The 23,233-nt window shown below is 40.2% G+C and overlaps 1 protein-coding gene across 1 annotated transcript in view; it reads right to left on the reverse strand.

Moving 5' to 3' along the window:
* Positions 1 to 340: 340 nt before the first annotated feature.
* The window catches only part of LOC104275389 (interphotoreceptor matrix proteoglycan 2-like), a gene marked incomplete at its 5' end in the record, with an annotated part of 40,690 nt that continues 17,797 nt past the window's right edge, over positions 341 to 23,233 (reverse strand). The window contains 13 exons of the mRNA XM_009871324.1: positions 341 to 654; positions 1,532 to 1,611; positions 2,456 to 2,654; positions 2,842 to 3,030; positions 5,192 to 5,402; positions 6,550 to 6,769; positions 8,041 to 9,716; positions 10,178 to 10,454; positions 14,241 to 14,323; positions 14,919 to 15,163; positions 17,384 to 17,401; positions 18,805 to 18,863; positions 21,715 to 21,876. Of these exons, the coding sequence (XP_009869626.1) occupies positions 642 to 654; positions 1,532 to 1,611; positions 2,456 to 2,654; positions 2,842 to 3,030; positions 5,192 to 5,402; positions 6,550 to 6,769; positions 8,041 to 9,716; positions 10,178 to 10,454; positions 14,241 to 14,323; positions 14,919 to 15,163; positions 17,384 to 17,401; positions 18,805 to 18,863; positions 21,715 to 21,876 (3,432 nt within the window). The remainder of the gene's footprint in view (positions 655 to 1,531; positions 1,612 to 2,455; positions 2,655 to 2,841; positions 3,031 to 5,191; positions 5,403 to 6,549; positions 6,770 to 8,040; positions 9,717 to 10,177; positions 10,455 to 14,240; positions 14,324 to 14,918; positions 15,164 to 17,383; positions 17,402 to 18,804; positions 18,864 to 21,714; positions 21,877 to 23,233) is intronic.

Consider the following 23,233-nt stretch of genomic DNA (forward strand, 5'->3'; position numbering starts at 1 on the left):
TTTTGGGGAGTGCCGCGAGGCGGGCTGTGGGCTCAGTGCTACCTTCTGTTTCGCTAATGCCAGGTGACAAAACGTACATCAGGCATCTGTACAAGAGAACTATTCTTCCCATGAGGTTACGTTTATGTTTATAACAGGAATGCTACAAAATAACGCTAACGTAAGCCTAGCACAGTCGTTCTCCCCTATAAATCATTGGCGTGCAAACCAAATATTTCGTTCCACTAGTGCTTCATACCCGTGAAATCACTACAGTAGCCCCCAGTGAGGGGATAAATGCCAGAGAGGGATTTTAAATGTGCATTTTATTTCAGTTGTGCATGTATCTTCTCTTACCTGAGGAGATTTTTTTTGCCTGGATATACAAACTTTCACTGTCCTTTTCAGAGTTAAAGGAAAATGAACTTTCATAACCTCTGCCACATCTGATCACCTCTTAAAAATGTCACTTTACGCAGAAAAGCCAGAAGTAATTGAGATAAACAGACATCTGTACATTTTAGCCATTCATTTAGAAAACATCTGTATCCATCCATGCAATGTTAAGACTATAAGTAACTTTGCAGTTACATCTGAGCCTGTTGCTATGGCAACAAGGTAGTCTTTATCTCCCATATGTGTTCTACTGATTTCTTTTTTTCTTAAAGCAGCTTCCTGAAATGAAAAACAGAGAAGCAACAATTAAGTTAGTCTCTTTCAAACACTGGATTCAAGGCTTATATGAGGAGCCCTTACTAGTTTCCAGCTGTGGAAAATTTAGACCTTGATCCTTTTCAAGATGAAAAAAAATGAACAACTGTCACGGAAAAATGTGAACTGCTCTTATTTTCAATTAAAACAAAAGAAGTATAGTTGATGATCTTAGAACACAAGATTTTTTCTTCCATAGCTATTTTTAATAGGATCCTAAAGAATCATACTACAGTATAATTCAAACTAACCCAGCAAGCTGTTATTTGCTGCTTGCTACAGTAAGGCTACAGTTCATAATTAATAATTAATTCCCTGATGGTCTTTTTCATGGTTAACTTTCACCAAAGCACACGGCTCAGCTTGGTTAATTGTTTGGAACTGTAAGCTTTCTGTCATGGTAGGTGCCCACTATACCTGACAGGGTTGTACTAGCAGTCCATCAGGTGTTGGTTAGTTGCCAACTCTCAAGAACTCAGGATAAACTAGCATTTCCATTTTAAATAGGACATTAGGCAATAGTAACTATACCAGAAGAGTTAAGAAGGTTCCATCTGTGCTTTCAAGGGCCTAAGTTGATGTCAGTGCTTCTCTGACATCCATTAAGTTTGAGATACCTCTTGACTGCTTTTAACACATTTTCTGGGATTATCTACTTTTGACACAGATTAAGTACTCTGAAAGGGTTGAACCTCTTCAGAAATAATGTTGAAATCTTAACCTGTAGTGTCCCAGCATTTCTAGACCCTTTATATGAAAAAATACAATAATGTAGTAAAGGCCACATGAGAAAACTTAAAGGCAGTGAGTTAGTTACCCAGACAAGGCATTTCGCACTCACATTTGATGCTGCCTAACAAACTCTGCAAACTGACGGTCTTTAGCGTAGAGTTCTACAATTCGAATCCTGTCCTGAATTTCCTAGAATACAAGAAACACAATTGTAAATACATATTAGAAATAACCAGTTTCTGGGGTTTGGGAAATAAAACTCCTATGCTTTGCTATTTCAAGGACTAGAGCTTGAAATTGGGCAATCTGATACTAAAATTCTTTATGCTTTTTTTTTTTTTTTTGCAGTGAAGCACTTTCATTGGAATCCAGTAATACTTTACTTTTAAATCAAAACTTTGGACAGAGTGTGGCATGTCAACAGGCTTTAACAGAATTGTTTCTCTCTCGTAGATTCTTTGCCTACAAGCCCAGCTACAGGCTGGATTTACACCTCTCTCAGTTGCTTAAGGATCTGTGGTTAGTTCCTGGATGTAAATCCCTTCTCTTTAGCCTTCTAGCATAAATCCTGGATACTCTGTATACAGGGAGAAAGGAGGAGGATGTGATCTGACTTGCAGGTTATAGAAAGTCATAAACTTTAAAAAAAATCAACAAACCAAAACTGTAAAAAGGCCTGGATGCACCAGGTTTTCCCTGTATAACTACTTTTACATAAGGTAGTTGGCAATAAAAGCTAAAAGCTGTGTCAAGCAACACAGCAAACCTCCCCAACTTCCGTGAAGCTACTTAAGCAGTCAGCTCCTTTCTCACATGAAATTCATTACAGGTCAGAGCACACCCTTTCCTTCCTCTATGCCTAATAGCAAGCAGGGAAAGAAATTCTTTCTCTTGTCCCTTCCACAGTTGCAGCAGCCATCGTTTATCTAGAGCATAGATGCTGGGGAAAGATCGGGCCCACCTTTCAGGTTACAAATGTCAGATAAGCTTGTTATTATGTTCTCCATGCCACTATGAAAACAAGGTCATTTACCTCCTTAGTAAGCTCACTGTTTTCATAAATGTGCCTGATCTCTTCACTGCTGTAGTCTGTGGAAGTCTCTGCACTGGTAGAACTGTAGGACGTTAGCTGAGGGTATCTCCGGTAATAATGGCTGTAGCCAGTCGTATCACTTTCATACATGGGGTTGTATTTAACTGCATTCTCAATGGATGAGAGGCTGTCACCCTGCCTGGGGGAGCAATAAACAAACTGTGAGCTTCTCTGCAGCCAGGAAGGGCAGCAGATAGATTAAGGAAGCCTGGCATTTGGAGGCACCTGTACATCCTGTTGCTGGTCAACTACGTGATATAAGACTTACAACAAAATTATCCTCATTGCAGCAGATGTGTTTTAAAATATTAGATGGTGTCACTTACCCCTGCGAGTCCTCGGTATCACTTTTGGTGTACTGGTCTCGAAGGGTCCTGGCTAAGAAGAAGATGACAGCAGATGCCACAAGAAGGAATCCCGCCACAGAAGCAATTGCAATACCCACAACCAGGGGCTCGGACACATATTCTTCACAGTGCTCCCCTCTGTACCACCAGTTCTCCCCAACACGACACCTGCAACAAAGAAACATGGGGAAATTAAGCACTAGAAAATGCTTTGCTGGATGTAAACATATTCAACTTCCTGTTATGACATGCCCTTAGTGAAGTCACCTCAATAAATACCTTTGCATGTTCAAGCACCAACTTTCTTCTACTGTTATTGTGAACAGCTTTTTTGGTATAGAACCATAGAGTGTTTTGGGTTGGAAGGGACCTTAGAGATCATCTCATTCCAATGTCCCTGTCATGGGCAAGGACACACCTCCCATTAGACCAGGTTGCTCCAAGCCCCATCAAAAGCCTGGCATTGAACACTTCCAGGGAGGAGGCATCCACACCTTCCCTGGGCAACCTGTTCCAGTGCCTCACCACCCTCATAGTGAAGAATTTCTTCCTTGTATCTAGTCTAGATCTATCCTCTTTTAGTTTAAGATCATCAGCTCGTGTCTTATCACTACAGGCCCTGCTAAAAAAGATCGCACCCATCTTTCTTATAAGCCCCTTCAAGTATTGAAAGGTCCCAATAAGGTCTCCCTGGAGCCTTCTCCAGGCTGAACAACCCAAATTACTGAATTGAGTGAAGGCAGGTAGCATAATAAAAGGATGATGCATTCGTGATGGAAAAAGCCTGGGCATTTTGCAATTTAGAGTATTCTGTGATGTGTTAAAACTGGAAGATGTTTAGACTAAGTAAAAAGCTATGCCTTGTTTGAGCCTTGCATGTGACATATCAGACACTGTAAAGGGAGAAATCCATTGCCTTAATCATCTTGTAATGTAAATACGAATGAAGGTGTGTTAAATGAGCGAAACATTTATAGTCTAATGAACTTCACAATGGTTAAATAAATGCATAAAATAAATTACTAGAAAGAATTGTGTGTCCAAGATTATATCTTTGGGACAATTGTCCAAAATAGCATTCAGCATTTCTGCCTCGCTGTGGTTTTGAACATGAGAACTTTAATGTTAATACTGACTTTAAATATAAGTTATAAATACACCAGCATTATGTGTGTTTAGGAGTTTTTGCTACAAAAACTCAAGGAATTTTAAGGTATTATGACCATTCAAAGCAACTGTATTAATAAGAAACAGCAGTAAATTGAGTCTTCTAAAATAAGTATCTGACGTAGTTTCTGAAAGTACTAAGCAATACACCTAATTTTTCAAAAAGTTCTTAACACACACTGTCCAGAGTATGCTTGAGTTCATGCCTGTTTCTAAGTAACACTGTTGTACAAATAAGATAAAATTTATACTACATCTGTCATAGCATCTGTTTTTGTAATTTTAAAAATGTTTTTATTCCTCCTGTTAACTGCTAGGACTCTAAGATTGACTTTAGAGACATTCTAGGTTAGTTAGCTTTTAAAAAAAAAATAATCACATGAAGTAACATTAACAACTACTAGTAGTCATGCTTTTTTGCAGTAAGTCTCCCACCTTTTGTTGAAAGGTGTGTTTTGTTTTTAAAAATAGACTGTCACATTGCTTGGAAAGGAAAAAATTAAGGGCAATGTCAGAGGAAGCATTGATTTGTCACTATCTTGTGCTAAGTCTTTTCCATCACCTCTACAACACAGAGATGCTGCTCAAACACATCTCTATCTTTTTAAAAGTGAAAATCTGAATTAGAAGGTCTGTGCCTTGATCTGTTTGTGAACCACACACAATTTTCCCAAATGGCCAAGGATTTACTTTTATGACCTTTTCTTAACCAAAAGCATTTTTTTTAATATATTTATTCAGTCTAAATATGCCTTTCAGATACAAATTTTTCTGATGGAATTAACTCTCCTATGCTTTATGACATCATCTAACACTTCGCCTCTTGAGAAAACCTCTGGAGATAAATTCTGTCCTGAAAGGTCAATAACGATGACTTGAACAACCGAGTATGTTCCTTGACTACTGTCAGTTCTATTTCCCGACATTTCTACTCTATTAAATAAATTTATTACCATTTCATTTCTGATAGAATCATAGCAAAACAAGCATTAATACTGAGAACTTGACTCAGCAGCGTAACATGAATGATAATCACCATCATCTCACTTGTTACACACTATCTTAAGGAATTGGGCACAAATCTCATGGAACGGCACAACAGAGGAGACGGCAAGGGTTCCTCATACCTGAAGCCGATACTTCAAACCACAGGATGACCTACCTACAGATGGCCCCTTGCCCAGGGCTGATGTCGCACTTGCCATCATTCAGGCAAAAGTTGGGCTGCAGATCACAGATGCTATTGCACGGCAGCCCATCGATGCTCAGGTAGCCAGGATTGCAGACGCACTCGGCTTCCCCGCTCCAGCGATTTACGATGCATTCGGAGAACTCATTGCAGGCCTGGAACTTGCAGGGGTCTGCTTGCTCACCTGAGAATACATAGAGCAGAAAATATTAATGCTAGAGGAAAATATTAACGGAGATAAACATGAACAACAGACAAAAAGGGCTAGCTGGCTGCTGCCATTTTCTCTAACAGTCTCTTAGTTAAAGTAATCAAAAAAAATTCAGCATGTGCCTTTCCTGAGTAACAAAAGGTTCTGCTATGGTGAACAAGCACTAGGAAGTGTTCCTCTGTCTGCACGTTGCATGTCAGTGGTTATGGCTAAGACCACCCAACAAGCCAATTGAAAAAGCAAGTATAAAGTGTTCTTTTTCTTACTGGAATGTGCAGTGCCTCAGATGTTCTCAGTCTGCTGGAACTATATTTTGCAGATGAGTAAAACACTGCTGATCTCCAGTATTTCTTGCAACAGAAAATCTAGGCAGCATACAGGGAAGGGCAAGGGGACTTTGGGCACTCAGCACTGACTGTGAGGTGATTTGCTTTTGCAAGGAACACAAGCTTGTAGCATTTGAGATATCTCACTTGAATCAAGCTTAACAGGCTGGCATACAGTTAAACGATCAATATCAGAAGATCTGGCATCCTAATTAGACCATCTTTTTAGGAGAGCTACCTCAGAAGAAGAGTTACTCTTTGACAACAGGCCAGCACTGTTCTTTTTCTCTAACCTTAACCCCGGAAGTATTTCTGAGTCGCTTCTGTGGTGAAGTACTGGCTAACTTGGACCAGGAAATACTTTCTCCCTCCATCAGCAGAGTGAACTAAGAGGACTTGTAACTTTTTAGTGCAACTAAGACCTTACCAAAGGAGTGAGGCACAGGTAGGCCCACCTGGCAGCTAAACTGGCTGCCACCTGTGGGAGTGACCACATGCATCACTTTTCCTCACTCCCCAGTGAAAGTGCAGTGGCATTATATGGAGCACTACACAAGTCAATTTTGTCCCCGTATTTCTATATGGACCCCATATAGTTTGTTCAGTCCCACTTTGATTTTCACCGTTTAGTCCCTTAACAGATTTTTCTCTGTTTGAACCTGTGAAAGATTTTCTAAAGCCAGACTGTGAAAAGCAGTGGGCAGTGTCTGAGCCACTGGGATCCTTTGTAAGTTCTTAAAGCAGAAGTTGCTCTAAATCCCTTGCTCCAAACTGCATTTTCCTGCCATACTTACCAGATTCCACATCAAGGGAGTATTTATCGATGGCCAGGTTCATGGTGTGATACGCAGTGTTGCAGAAGTCTTCCAAGATCATGTACACAGCGTTGGTGACATTCCGAGGCACGGGCTTGGCAAATTTCATTCGACTGTTCACCACGATGCTGCCATTTCTGAAGTTCAAAATTTCCAGATTCTGGAAGCCTGTCAGATTTGACTGCAGATAGGGCACCAGCTGCAACACAGGGGACATGTCAGAAAAGCTGAGTCTTTGTCTCTCTGCTCAAGCCAGCTGCACTGTTACTGCATCGGACAAAAAAATCTAAAAACCCAACAGCCAGGACATTAAAACTGTACCCAATGGAGCCTCATGCTGGCAGCCTGCCAGAAGCCCAAGTACTTCTGGCAGTTTTTAAGAGTACACCAATTTGCAGACGGTTTCCGGTCACTCATACCCAGGCCTGAGGTCTCATTTCTGACTTTGCTTACAATTCTTTACATCCAAGCAGTATTTCAAACTCTGATTTTTTTCTGATAGGGTCTCCTCAACAATAAATAAATATCAGCAATTATTTACAAAGCACTCTCAAGCTTTATGCATTATCCAGACATAAACCCCCCTCATCTACTCTACTGCCTACCAAAACCAAATACATGATAACTGACAAAGACAAAAAAAGTGCTATTCCACTGCCTGCCATAATATCTAGGAGGTTCTACCTTCTCCTGTAGTTGTGTGTAGGCACCTGCCCAAAAAGCATCAGAGAAAAAAAAAACAGAATTTTTCTTTGTTGTTCTTAAGGCACTAAACTGAGACTGCCAACACCATGACAAAGGTGGTACAAGTTCAGTGGTCCACATAAGAGTTCTTGGCACATACAGCATGCTCTGTCTTGATGTAAGCACCAGACATATTCACCATTTCATGAGCTTTCCTTCAAGCATGTCCCCTTTCCCTCTCTCTCTTCCTTGCTCCCTTACTCTCCCACAGCAAAACGTTCATTTCAGCCAGCAGAGGGGTATTGTCCAGTTAAAATTTGACGATTGTTGCTGTGTAACTCCTGTGAGGCTTTGCTAATTGTCAAGTCAGTTGAGGAACAGCTTAGTTCCTTGAACTACCTCTTTGGATGGGTTGAATGTGTTGCAGAAAGGTTACCTCATCACAGTCCCAATTTATTTACTTCTCTCTCCCTATAGACTAAATTGAGAGCGCTCTGGAAGCAAGGGGAGCACCACAGTGACTTCAGCTGCGTTGCTACACTTACACCAGCGGAGCATTTGCTAAAAAGTTATACTCTAGAGAGACTACTGACTGAATAAACACCACCCACCACACACACACATCCCCTGCACTGCTTCCAGACACAATTTTCCCATGGAGAGACACAAACAGGATCTGTAAACACCAGTCTTGCATTGCTTTCTGCAAAAAGGGAGATGACAAGCCATCTACCAACAATTTTTGTCTATCTGGTAATGGACATTTAGCATAGAATTGTTTCTTACCAGTTCCAAGAACCGCTGCTCCAGTGCTTTGTATTCAGGGGAGTTTTTATTGAACAGATCCTCTGAAAACATCATGTTGGTAACTCGAAGACTGAAAAATACAACTAGAGCTCGTGATGGGATGGTAGTAGTGCTGCGATTTTCATGTGTGGCCCAAGCCACGCTGGCCATCTCTGTGGAATGGATGTGAGTTGTCAGCTTCACATGACTGTCAGTCCCACTCCTTTCCTCCTCAGTCAGCTCAGGGGAAAAATGGACAGTGCTCACATGATCCAGGTCGACTGAAACATCCAGGATTCCCGTTGTTTCATCTCCTAGCTTTGCTGAAGTAGCCACAGACGGTGGTACCGTAGATTGCACATGGACATGGGACGGAAGCTCAACAGGCCTCATTGTTACACTCACCATTTTGAAAGTGCTGAAGCTCATGGAAACATGAGTGTCATGATCAGTAGCACCCTGTCCAGTAAAGCCCTCTAGAACAGTGGTCTGATCTATTAAAGAGGGAACTTCAGTGGCAGCTGGTGTTGCCGATTGCACCGCCTGATCTAATGAGCTTTCTAGGGCTCTGTCAGCAGGCCAAACATCAGCTGTTTTCTTCACTGCTGATCCAGTAGTGTCTTGACCTGCCAGTGATGAATCTAGGGTTTGCTGCTCCCCTGTGGAAGCTTCAGCGTTTGTCATGGAAGGACCTGCAGTCAGAATAGTTTCTGAAAATCTTGTATCCAACTGGTCTACTGTAGCAGCTTCAGTTACATCTGACTGCTCCACTGTGAATAGTTGTTCTGCTGTTGTTGTATCTTCTTTTTGGTGTCCAGCTGCTTCAGAAAAGATGTTCTGACCTACACTAGACTCTTCAGGTTGCTCCATACTGATGGTCCCTGCAGATGCGAGGAGATCATCTCCCACAGACAGATGTGTATCATGTGGTGAGATAGGGGACTCAGTTGGCATGTCTACAAGGGAATGGTCCACTGAAGGCTCCAAAACCAAGGGTGGTTTAACAGAAGAAGAATCATACATGCCCACTCTTTCTGTCTGTGCAGATGATCCCATAGATGATGGCTCTTCTGTTTGTAACAGAGGTACCTGCCGAGTTGTAGCGTCTGGAAAGACAAATATTTCAGACTCATCGAGGAAATCTTCTTTTATATTAACCATACCTTCCTTCCTGTCTTTGGAAGGATCATCATCTAATTTATTCCTAGAGTTAAGAATATAGTCTAAGATCATACCTTCAGGAATATCCTCAGTGCTGATTAACAAAGACTCATTGTCATCTTCAAGCCAGCTGTCAGGACTTGGGTAGAAAACTGGTTCCAGTGTTGCTTCTTCCCAAGGCCAAATACCTGAATCCATTTCTTTTCCTGAACCATCAAAAGCTGAACCAGACCCATCATCATATATAACTCTATCTCCAACATATATATCAGGTTCATCTTCCATAGGGTGGAATGCAGAGTCTGCATCGTAACTGCCTGCAGGGCCACCTTGAACTATTTCTTCTTTCTCAGCAGAAACTGGTTCTTTAATATCAGTCTCCACGACTGATGAAGAGGGCACTGTTGGTGCAGAAATTAGAGGAACTACATCATCTGTAGATGGAGGTTCTTCAGGCACGAGGTGAGACGGACTTGAAGGCAAAAGGTCTTCAGATAGTATGGTATCTTCAAACACTAAAAATAATGACAAATTTCTGTTTAGTTGTTGGCTATGATAAAAATGTGAAATCACATTTATTTTATTGTCTGTAGGTCTGTATTCAGCACATTTCCTGTGATATATGCTGGCTTTTGTATGCCAAAGTCAGAAGGACCCCACCTGACCTCTCCCAATTTTCATTCAGATATTCTATGGGCCAAGTCAAGACATAGAAAAATACTTCTGTGCAATTAAACAAGTATCATGTGCGTGCCATCTCCTAAAGGGATAAAAAGGCATCGTTAGCCATTACAAACATTTTACCTTCAGCATATTGTTCTTGGATACATGCACATAGGAAAGGTAAAAACTACCAGAGAAAAATATCTTATCTTCTAGACCTTTTTGAAAAGTCATTTTGGTGAACTATATCTTTGTTGAGTTTCAAGAAACACTGGCATCCAAATGTATGCTTCAGTCAGCGACGTTAACTTACCATCTAAAGAACCGGGGGCTGTGATCAAATCAGGAGTCCAATCCCCTTCTTCTAAACTCAGTCCATCAGGCAAAGAAGTGACATCAGCCTCTGAGGAAAGTGGAGCTTCAGGTGCCAAACTGGCCTCAGAGTCCAGATTTTCTGGTCTTGGATGGATTTCATTGTCATTGGACTGTTCGCTATCTGAGATGGAGTCTGGTTTGGTGAAATCAAAGGGCAAGGTATTGCTGACAGTCGACTCATCTGCTGAAGGCCGTTCAGCTAAAAAGGTGCTGTCCTGGAACAGAAACTCATTATTAATATTTCCACATGGGAAGCACTGGCTGTGTGAGTTGGGCTGAACACACAGAGGGTGTTAGCAGGCAGCAGCAAAATCTCATACTACTGCCTCTGTGAGAAAGTAATGCATCGCAGCAGGAGGCGCCAAACTGGAAGGACTGGCTAATATATACCCTTTGTTGATCACCTGCAATCTACATGAAAAATGTACATCCCTGTGACACACATTTTGTGTCCAGTTATGTCCACTAAAAAGGGAAAGAAGCCATTCAGATTTTTTTGGAGTGCAGCTTCACTGATGATATTAAGCTATTTAATCTCTATACCCACCCCATCTCCTTTCCTTTTCTCTGCTGAAAAAATGGATCTGTCCATTTCTAATTAATGATAATTGCACAAATTACTGCTTGACTTCCTAAAGCATGAAGAGGTCTAACAGCTATTATTCATCAGTAATTAGAATACTATAGTTACTATCACACATAAAACACTTCAGGAACTGAACTTGATTGTATGCATGCCTTGTGGTCATTTATTGTTATTTTTAGCACATGCATATGAGAACCCAGGAGGGAAACAAAACGTAAAGAAAACCGTTTAGAAGCTGGAATAACTTTAGTCTCAAAGCTGAGATGCCTGTGCAGATAAAAAATAATCTACCAGCCTTAATGATGAACAACAAAGAGTATGCACACTGAATTTGCAAATCGTTTGCAATGTGAAAAAATACTTTGTTTTTAAATCTCCAATATGCACACTGTTTACTTACTACTCCACATCCCAACAATGATTTGTTTTGCAGTTAGAGTACTTAGTACATTTCATCTATGAATATTCATCTCCTACCACAGTGTGTCAAGAGGTAATTGTACTGGAAAAAACCAGTGTTCAAGGCCACAAAAGCAAGCTGTCTGCCTGAAACTCAGGAGCTGAGGCTTCATATGGATACCTGTCCACATACCACTGCTGTGCAGTGGTCAAGTAGGGACAGAAAACCCTTGGGGTATGAAAAACTGCCAAACAATTTCAAGAAGCAGCAATTTACTAAGAAGTCACCAGTTACTGATGGTGACAAAGTTAAGTGGGCAGTGGACACAGGTTTCTGTAATATATATTACAGTTCAAAACCACTGCAGCCATCTCTGTAGCTCACCATTCCTACCTAACCTCTTTCTTTTAATTGACGAGCATGAGTATCAGGAAGAGTCCAAATACTTTTCAATTTGAAATGTTATTTGTGGTTGAAACAGGGTGAATTAAGTTTTCAACTTCTTTCAAACTGCATTTGAATGCTTTGAAACAGGCCAGTTAAGGTATATGAATTCAATTCAAGTTTGTCTACCTGAGTTGATCCCCTTTTTATAGACAATTGTTATGCCACCACAGTCTCCTCACATTTTTTAATTTTTATGGTAAAAATCTGTTGAAAAGAATATAAATATATGTGTGTGTATATGTGTATATATAGACATGTGCTCCAGCTATTATCTTTTCTGGCAAAATTGACCATTATAAAGCAAGCCATTAAAAAAGTTGCTGTGCAAAATTAGAAACAAATTACACATATAAATTCCATGAAGAATGAATAAGGACTAAAAGCAATAGCTTCTCAGTACACTTTTTTTCATTTTTTTTTTTTTAACGTGAGCATTTTGTTGCCAAGGATTGCACTTCATCATTTATTTGAATGTGGATAGATGTTCCTATGACAACAAACATTATTCAAAAATTCTTGTTAGGGTGCAATATATTACATTAACAAGTTTAATATCATATTGGCAAGTTCTGGTTTTTGCTAATGTCTTTTGAAAAGCTTACAAATATGACAGATGACTGCAAGCACAGAACCCCCTCCCTGATTTTCCATTTTCTGCTGCCAGAAAGGCATTGTATTCAGCAAGTCAGAGCATTCTACCTGTTACAACTCAGCAGAAAAAAACCCAAGAAAATACAGATTTCAAAAGCTGGACTTCATTTTTTTCTTCACTTTTTAAGAGAGTTGTAAAACTCAAAGAATTAATGATTAGTTGGTACCATCTGCTACCTATTAGAAGGTGAAGTCATCATAGTCTCACATTATATGTCACGAGCATGTATGATAATGCAAATCCAACATTCTCAACTCAGCTAAGAAAAACAACAGCCAAATTCTTTTTCATAGGTAATAGTTCTACTTATCAGTATCGATTTGAACCATAAAGGTTTGGCATCTGTGGAAGTAACTGACTAATCATTTCAGCCTTGTTTACTGTTAAGCATGTTTATGATTTTCTTAATTTTATCTGAAGTTACTTCCCAAACTATCTTTGTATTGCAGATTGAACACAGCTGCTTTTTTGATAGACTCAATATCTTTTACATATAGTTTTTTGACAAGACATAGATGATATTATTAGTCATAGTCCACTATTAGAAAAACTTATCACTTCCAGAAATTCTTGCTGTACATACATAGTATTCCTTAAAATTGTTTAAAATTTATTATTGCAAAGCTACCTCTACTCTAAAATCTTCTTGCCTGCACATCTGTCAGAGTATCCACATACAGAACACAAAACCAGGTGAATTCTTTGTCTTACTAAAATAATAATCCACAACATTTTAATCTAGCTGTACCAAAGAGAATGCCCTTTCCAGAAAGTTAACTTAAATTCAAGTTTATCCACATCGTGTTTAAGCCACTTATGGCAAATTCACATAAATTTGCAATTTATAAATCAATGATTAGTGTTTAAAACTAAGGGAAAACTGCCATGAAATTAAGGATATTATACTGCAACTGTTCTAACAAGAACATTTGGGTTCTGTGAAGTGACTACAAATCTTGTTTCCATAAAGATTTCAGAAATTAGCCTGAAATTCAATGTGTCTCCGTTCACATTATCTAATAACAAACTTGGGGGAAAATCTATCATCAAACATAGGTGGACCTGGATTTTGTGGCAGAAATTGAGCTCATTTCTTCATGGAAGGCACATCTGTGTTACATAACAGCATGCAGAGCAGAAACCTACTGGATAAATCCTTAAGCCCAGGTGATGCTCCACCATTCAGAAATTTTAGCTGTCGGCAGAATTAATTGACTTCATCTGAGTGCCACTGGCACCTAACCTGGTATCTCTGCTTAAAGTCCCTTTGCACTGTACAGATATGGTCAGGGGCAGGAAGTCTCCTGTCCAGTGGGGAAGTTCTGTCTGTCTGGTAATCAGAGGAGATAATTACAACTTCAAGAGAAAAAAAAAAACAAACAAAAAAAAACCAAAAAAGCCTCACTGTCTATTATTTTTCTGTGTTTCCTTTCATGGCATTAAGGACAAAATTTTTAAAACTGAACTGAAACTGAGGACTTTCAGTGAAAGTAACAGAGTAACAAAAGAAGCACAGGAAACTTGCTATTATATCTCTTCTAGCAGCCAGCTTCAGTGCTTACATCTATTTATCATCTTCCAAAGAAAGGTAGGATTGTGGGAAGAATCACATCTTTCGAGTAATTTACAGTCTAACATTATGAAAAAACAGACAAAGGAAGCCTGAGAAGTAAGGCCTGTGGTACTGCCATGCAATATAAGGTGATCACTGAAAACTGTTGTGCAGCAGATACCAAATTATGGGATGGCAGATTTCACCAGGGGTTTTACTGTAGTACGAGGTGTACCTTCATTACTCCTTATTCCGCATGAACAACAGGATAGAGAAGCTCTGGATGCTGGCTACAGTTCTGCCTTCCTGAGTCAAGTTGCCCAAATGTGCCCAAGGGCCACTCACCATTCAGCACCATACTCACATCGAACTCTGGGCGCTCCAGCACAACTGGATGCTCAGGAATCCAGGATGGGTCTTCTGGTGTAGGGTGGAGTATTTCTTGCACTGTGGAGACAAAAATACTTGGGGTCTAAGGCTGCAGCAGTAGCGTGAGGAAGTTGTTTTGGAAGACTGAGTGAAAAACCCTCCCTCGCCTCTGATTAGTGAGTACAATCTTTTCAATAGGTTTGTCAGGGAGATTTTGTTTCTGGAGATGCCCCCAGCCCACTGAGAAGAAGTAGAGAGGAAAGATGAGCATAGAGGGGTGGGCCTCCTCTAGCAGGATTGTTGAATATTCAGCAACAAACCAGGCATTTCCTTTGTGCTGCAAAAGGCCACCAAACTGAAGGTCATCTTGGTGCAATGTACACCATGTGAACCACATTTCCTCTTCTATTCCTCTTAATTTTTGGAAGTATTATTCAAATTGCATATCACAAACTCCGTGTCAAGGAGAAAAAAAGAGGCTAATCTAATGGCTTAAGAACGGGATACTACTGCTAATGATGGCCTGGTTAAAATGAGAGCAAAACAAGCTACTAAACAACTGGTTTTGTTTCTTTTTAATTATTCAGAGGGGAGCTGAATAATTCACTCATCTGAGATTTCTTTCACAAAACTTAGATGTGTGGCCTACTGATGCATCATAATTAATACTCACCATTAGTAAGTTGGAGAGAGTTCGGGTCTAAAGACAAAGAAGTGTTTTCAAACAAGGCATTTTTCTGGAGGATTTCAGCAATATAATCTCGGAAATCACTGATTGTGTACACAACTGTTGGATTATCCTCTATGCCCATAAAGGAGTTGTCCTCCACCTTGTTGGAATGAAGGTTAATCAGGTCCCAGGTGGCATTGGTGATGGCTTTTCCATCAAATGTAACAGCATAGTGAACTTCCACTCCACTTCAGTTGTATAGAGAGAAAGAGAACACAGGTGAGATGCGCAAGATTTTCCAAAGTATAGCACACTACGATATTTTTTTGTCCCAAGAACCTTTGTCAATACCTTTTTTTTTAATACAAAAATATATCACTTTAAAGGATTCTAAATAAAATCAATTTAATTCTGTTCACACTTGTGTCTGCCTGTGTGTGCTTTCCACCACTGTGAAGTTCTCAAGGAAAAGGCAGCCAAGAACCTGGCATCTGGTCTGGCCCCAGCCCTGTATTTCTACCATTGAACTGGAGACAGACCAAAATATCATCTTTCTGGCAGCATTATTAATAGGCCCACCAGCATGCAGGGGTGTGAGTGGTGATTTTAAGATTGTGCCAATGATGGGAATGGCTCTGAGGTATGAAAATAGCTGGGAAAAATAGGCTGTATATGGTAGCAATCTACAGTAGCAAGAGGGAGCCCTGACCACTGTCACTGTGCAGTGTCAACTGCTTGAAATAATGTCTTTGATAGCAACAGAATGGTATTTAATACAGCTTATTCTTTGGAACATTTTTCTAGACCCATTTGATCATTTATTTTTTAATTAAGTTTGTATCTGTGTACAATTTAGCTTTTTTTCATATTAACTCTCCTCAATTTTCTTAATTTTCTTTTCCTAAATATGTCTGGATGTCCCTTCTCACATGACAGCATAGGCAGCAATCAGATTTACCATACACTGGGCATAAACACAAGGGAGCTTTAGAAAATATAACACGTTTTGGCTGCACACAGGGCACAACAAGAAAATGAAGTAATCTATGAAGTGTTAGAAAAATGTGCTCCAAAGACAGGTTTTCCTCATTCCACAGAGCTGGACCAGATTGCCAAAGTAATGGCTCTGTTCAGAGAGGTCTCTAAGGCCCCGGCGCCAGATCCAGCAGAGATGTGATCAGCAAACACAGTGACTGAAACCAGGAGCCTGCTGGGGTATCGCTGCTGGCTCCGTCATTGAAATTAGCCCACCACAGGCCCACCACGGGCACCAACTGTCAGCAGAGGAAATAAAAAAGGACAGCAGTAGCGAAAAAGCACAGCAAAGATGGAATACAGCATGACCCTTAAAAGTAACATTGCGATAGTAATACAGAAATATAACTGCATTGTCAGTTGCAGTTAATAATTCCTAACTAAGAACTACACCACCATAATCTGTCTGGAAAGGGCTGAAACATCTGGCACTTGGAACAGAGCCTTTGCGAATGCATCTTAGCCTGCAGAAGTGTAGAGGATGGCTTTAAGTCATTGTTGCTCTTGAAGAGACTTGTGTTTTCAAACCTTTCTTCTAAAATGAAAATACTCATCCTCTGTAAAACTGCATGTGGAAACTGCGTATGCCTTTGCTAAGAAATATACAAAAGAAAACAGTACTTCTAGTAAGTTAAAGACTGCAGTTCATTTTCCCTCTCGTGAAATTCTTAAAATACTAGAGAAGGAAAATTTTGGATCCTTAACCTGCATATGTCAGATGAAAAACAAGCCCAGACTGATCCCATCTTCTGCTAAGGAATGTTTATAGAACTACTGCTAAGATGTGCAGCACCTCTGGCCTTGAAGTAGCTAAGTGAACTGCTGCCTTTGCTGGAAATCTATGATTTTCTTATCTACTTTGATTTCTATTATAACCTTGACTCAAACAATTTCATATGCTTCATCAAAGAGACTCCTTTACACAACTTGAGCCACAACAACCCCATGCAGCACTACAGGCTTGGAGAAGTGTCGCCGGAAAGTTGCCTGGCAGAAAGAGACCGGGGGTCTTAATCGACAGCCGGCTGAACATGAGCCAGCAGTGAGCCCAGGTGGCCAAGAAGGCCAACGGCATCCTGGCCTGTGTCAGGAATAGTGTGACCAGCAGGAGCAGGGAGGTAACTGTCCCCCTGCACTTGGCACTGGTGAGGACACACCTTGAGTATTATGTCCAGTAGTTGACTTGTGTTTAGGAACATTTTGCCCAAATAGTTTTTTATGATTAGGATTTAAATAGGCAAATTAAGTGTATCCATACTCAAAACAGATCAGTTACCTGCAGTTTCTGGTAAACCCCCCTCACGTAACATTTATGCTGGATAACTATCTCGGTTTGAAGCCAAAATTACAAATCCCCAAAACAGTATCCTCCAGCTAAACATGTTTTTCCATCTGTACTATGACAACATCCATAAAAAAAAAGTTGTCTTTACCTGTCATCCTCGGGAGAGCTGAATATAGAAACAAAACAAAACACAACAGTAAAACCTGTTACATCAATGTTATAATTCCCTTTTAGTCTTCTAACTTTAAAATCTGCTTTGGTATTCTACAGAGCACACAAACTTGAAAAAGCATACAGCAACATAGTTATCAGTTGTACAGTTATTCTGCTATTGATACATTGTTCCACTTTAGCAGAACTGAGATATTTCCTATCGATCACAAGGAATCAGCAGAGCAGAGACATCTTAACTTACTGCAAACAATGCAGTTAAACTGCTGTCAGTACCAAGAAAATCAAGGCTTACTAGTTGTGTCTAAAGGTTTAGTTTACAAATATAATTTGTTTGTCCCACAGAGCAAAGCATAGAGCTCTGGTACTTTGCCAGAAATACCAACTTTTGATTTGTCTTCTCAAATGGAGCAAGAGCTTGCAAATGTGTTAGACTGCAGATACCAAGGTGGAAGTTTTTTGTACCCTCCAGGCTGAAAACAGTAGACAGTCTAAGGTTCCAATCCTATAACCTTCCTCACTATAGCTGCTTTGATACCTGGATATATTTTAGCTAGAATATTCCAGCCAATAAATTCTAAGAAAAACAGCTTACAAAGTCTCGAAGAAAACAGTATTTAGATTAACTCATGAACAGTCTTACTAGATTCTGAAAGGTATATCCAGTCATTCAAAAAAACCCCATAATTTGTGATACATGTACCCCAAACCTCAGACATCTGAGATGTTTTATGCATCATATGCAGGATTACCTTTCTCCCCAAATTAACTTAGTGTCATTCTGAAGCATAAATTGATTGGAGAAAATTAGTCTTTACAAAAAATATTTATACAAATAAAGAGAGTTAAAGCATTGCATATCATTTACCAAAATATTCAGTCATCTTTGCTTTGATCAAAGGGAGAAAGACCTTTACATATCTCAAACACCAGCCTTTAGAGTCAGACCAGATTAACATTAAGGAATTAGAATAAAAATTAAAATGCACCACATTTTCTCAAAAAGGTTTCTGTGTTCTTCTTTGTTTAATGCTAGGACATGCCAACAGTACTGAAGAATTATTAGGTACTAATTTTAAATTAGAAAACATCTTTTAATTGTAGGATAGAATCTTGAATAAGAATGCCGGATCTTAAAAACAAGGCAAGCATATCATGTCATATTCTCTGGTGGATGCCAGGAGCAAAAAAGATATGATCTCCTTTACACACAGTCCTGTATTTCTATTTCAACCTCTTTATCTAGAGGTACCAAACATGAAAGCATTTGTTCTTTGGTTAATCCATCCTAGGAACGCCCACATACATGCCTGGCATTCTTCCAAGTGTGGTGTTAGCACATTGCCCCGTCACACACGATCAGTTTCACTCACCACGTATGCATTGGTATCTTTTTACCTGTAATCCAGAACATGGATGTTCTTGTATCCAGGTAGTCCTTCAAATACACTTTTGATCTATTTTGAGTGGAAAACAAAAAATGAACATGTATTTTCTCCACCCTACTCATTTAGTGAAAAATCAGCAAGTAATTTCAACGTTTTCTAGAAGTGTACCTGAGCTGTTGTATCTAATCAGAGAAAATCAGTTAAATATTCTCTCTCTTTATGAAAAAAGAGGTTTGGTGACATTGTTTCATTATCCGAAAAGGAAAAAAAAAAGTACTAAGAACAATATCCATCATGCCCCAAGAACTGTATAGAAGCATTCAAAGGGGGGAAATTCAAACAGATGCTGCAGCGACCTGCACTGCCCATAGCAGACAACATTCTTTCTCTCATTTATGCAGCATAAACCCTTTGCTGCCCAAAAGGTTTCCATCATTTCCCAAATGTATCTTGATTAAAAAGAATGTGGGGAAAAGCTTTGAGCCTTAGCAACTTAAACAAGAGGGGCAGCAGCTGCCGTAGCAACAGGGGCCTCTCTTAGACTCCAAAGAAGCACTAATGCATTACATCTTGCAAAATGTGGCTCGATTGCCCTAAACTTACAACGGGCTCAGGAGCGATTGGCAGTGCTACTCAAAAAGAAACAACTAGGGGCAGCAAAATGACACCACATCCAGGTCTAATTCAATAGTCATCTGTGTTACACAAGAAATGGAATATTAAAGGTTCATGCCATTTGGATTTTGGTTTTTTCCTGTCCCAAAAGATCTTTGCCAGTTGAAGATTATTTTTTACTCCTCAAATTCTTCTTCCCCTTCCCAGTCTCCCTATTTTTAAACTGTCTCTGGTGAGACTTAAACAATCGAAGTGTTGCCGACTTTATTTTCAAGAGCTTCTTTATCCAAGCACAGAGAAAACTGGGCAAGAGATCAAAGGAGTGGAACATCCACGTGCCAGGTGGACTTCATCCCATCTGACATTTCTTCCACGCACACACACTATGGCATGGCTACTTGGCCACACAACTAGGAAAATTAAGACATCTAGCCTACGCTAGCAACTTGTGACAGTTGTGGTGATGCTTTTTGGCTGCAGTGGAGAGTACATCTCTTTCCCATCTGGCCCAGGATCTGGCAAAGGGTTAGCCCCCAAAAAAGGGATACAACAGAGAACCCCAACTAAATGGGAGTAAGAAAGACACAAAGCTAGAGAAAGGATAAGCTTCACAATGCGCTGCTGTACAGCACTCTAGATGCCTCTCCCAAGAGAAAGACAAACTCTCTTCCCCAAGAAAATGAGGGTAATAAAATGATGAGCATTATAGACAAAACTTTAAAAAAATATGGAAACAACAGAGAGACAGAAGTTAGGAGACATCAGTATGATCCTATTTTAAATATGCATTTGTATATTGGTGGGTCAGTAACTTTATTTGTAGCATACAATTAAAACATTAAATTCTAATTACAATTAAATTAACTCGAAACCAAGTTTTAATAACTCATGCAAATAGGTGTACATGTACATATTTATATGTATATGCACATATGTATTTTTTCTTTAAGGTAACTGCCTAATACTCTAAACGATTAATCACTCCCACTGACTCCAGTGGCATTTCAGAATGTGTTTAAGAACTGGCTGGATGGCTTGAAAATGTCCTCACACGCTCTGGGCATAAATGAGGAGTGAGAGTTTTCTTGGCAGCCTACATTTCAGAGTATTTCACTGCAGTGTACAACCATTCATTCGAAGAAATGTCAAATAAGTTCTGCTGTTTGCAGCTTCTGATTTCCCCATCTATCATCTACTCTAGAGAGAGATTCTCTGGACTGATGCCAGAGTTTCTTTTGCAGTCCCAGATCTGGACACTGCACAATTGTTAAGATACCCTACACCCCATTTCAGTGCTTAGCTTCTGTAGGAGACCCACGAGTGTGCCCACAAGGTCAGATGCTATGGGCCTGTATGCCTCTGTCTGTGCTTCAGGATAATGCTGTGCTATACCTGAATTACTTGAGCTGTCTTCCACCTCTGCCTCAGCACAGGTTGATGGCTTGGCACTGCAGCTGATTCATGTCCTGCCATTTGAGTGTGTGGGCAGGCTCGTTTGCTAAGACCCTCAAATTGTCTTTTTCACTCCCCAGTTTCAAACCAACTACATTATGGAAGAGTTCAAGCTGAACGATGAGATTAGAATCACTAAAACAAACTCTAGGCAGACTGGCCACTAAAGAGATGTTAAATGTATCTTTAAAATTTAAGATTTTCGAGTCATAAAACTTTAAAAAACTAATGAAGTTACATGAAGAGGCAAATAAGAACCTTATCACTTCTCTGTGAGTTTACAAGCTCTACCGCAGTAATACTGACAGGGAAAGGTACTGAAAAAGTCTGAAGGGATGGCAAGGCCAAAGTTAGCCCTGGTAGAAATAGGTCTTTGAAAGGACTAAAATAAGTGGAAAGGTTTTTCATTTATGAATAACAGCTGGCTTAGTTTCTTCTGCTACCATGAGGCAAAGTAAATTAAGGAAAACAGAAAATGGGGGGAGAGAGAGAGAGTATATCCTAATTCAGGGGTTCAGCATAATTTTCTGATCCTCCTAAACATACACTTCTACAGTTTTTGCCTGCAAAAATGATAGCAGGCTATTTCATGAGAAACACAAAAAGAAAACTAGGTCTTCTGCACCTGGTATGCTACATGAAATGTGTGTCACTTTGCTGCTTCATAAAGGCAGCATGCTAGACAAAACAGTGTGTTCTCATAGTGGCTGAATATTTTCCAGCCTGCCTCAGGCAACAAAAGCCCTAAGCTGGTTCTGCAGAGCCCATGAGAAACAAACAGTCCCAGCACAGGTGCTACCTGCTACTATTGCTTTGCAGAGCCAGCAAAAAGGAGGTCAGAGAAGGTAATCACCTGAGAAATGAATTGCTCAGACAGCTGCTGATGCCTTGCAGAAGCTGGGTCCTTCAGCTCCTCGCTGTACTTTTCACCAGTAATCAAAACGCTGAATTCAATCATCTGCTCAGTTATGGGTCTCACAAGCTTCTCATCCTGCTTCTTTATCTCATTGTTGATCTGGAAGGGAAGGAAGAAGGGAGAACACAAGAAGTGATTTAATGCCTTTTGTTTGTTTATATTTTTCTCCCAAAACATAAATCCTCACTACTCACCCATGGCCAGACTCCTACCTATCCTGGATTTACTCTATTTAAAAAGAAATTCCATGTGAGGGGGAAAAAAAAAAAAGACATATCTACATATGGTCTGCCCTCTGTCAAAAGCACACTATATTCCTAAGCTTGGGTCCAAATACCTTTCTTATGAAGGCCAGACACTTCAGCAGCTGCTGCAAGCCTGGATTTTTTTTCCCTGGCTCATGATGGGACAGAAAACCTGAGCCTTCTCCATAAATACTGCATGGAAAGGAATGCCTCAGGGCACTGCTGGTGGGCCACACTGGTGAAAGCAGCAGCCCAAAGCACAGCATGCTGACCTGAGCCATCACCATACCTGCTTTCTTTGCGCTCTGCTGGAAGCCTCAAGGACAGAGGCAACAACTAATGAGGCAACCGACCAAGTGAAAACATTTTTTAAGAATTCTTATATTGCAGATAATTCTATTTTCCATTTGAACATCTTTAATCTAATACAAGGCTGCCTAGCTGACTTCAGCTAAAGACAGAAATCCAGTTGTGTGGGATGTTCATGAGGCAATTTAAAGTGCAACTATGGACCCATGAACAGGTCACTTGAGCCCACTCAGCAATAGGTTGATTTCACAAAATTCACTCATTTATTGCAAGGCTCCTATTTACTCTTCCACCTGGAAGACAGGTTACCTTTGCCAAGTTCTACATTCAGAACAACACCCTGTGCTGTTCAGCCTCAGTAAGTGAAGGATCTCCCCAGATACAGAATGGGCACTGGGAAATCTGCAGGGACCTCTGCTGGGCTGAAGTGGTGGGTTTCAACTCGCAGGTCTACAGTTGCCCAAGAAGCCCTACGGCAGTGGCTGTGCAATGCTCAGGGAAGTGTGTAGCTATTCTGGCTGCCACAGCCAGCAGTGAAATCCAAGTTTTAATCTAATTTGAATGACTGAGCAACACAGGAAGAACACTTTCTCCTTAATTCCCTGGCATTTTACAACCAGCATACTACTCCTAGCAGTATACCAAAAAAACATGAAAAAAAACCCCAGATCTTGTTTCATGGGTTTGTTCTAAAATGAAGAAAGAAAAAACGAGATTTGTGGGGGAAGGAAGGGAAGGCTGGCTTAAGTTAACTTTAGCCAAATCACCAAGTGTCTTTGGCTAGTTACATGCAGTTGTTGCTTTTCCTCATTAAAAAAAAAGGAAAAAAGAGAGCCAGCAAAACAGACCTTTTCAGCAAAACTGCAGCTTTTGTTACATATGGTGCAGGAAATGGAAAAACC

The sequence above is a fragment of the Apaloderma vittatum genome, unplaced genomic scaffold, assembly GCF_000703405.1.
Source record: "Apaloderma vittatum isolate BGI_N311 unplaced genomic scaffold, ASM70340v1 scaffold11506, whole genome shotgun sequence".
In the NCBI taxonomy this organism is placed as follows: Eukaryota; Metazoa; Chordata; class Aves; order Trogoniformes; family Trogonidae; genus Apaloderma; species Apaloderma vittatum.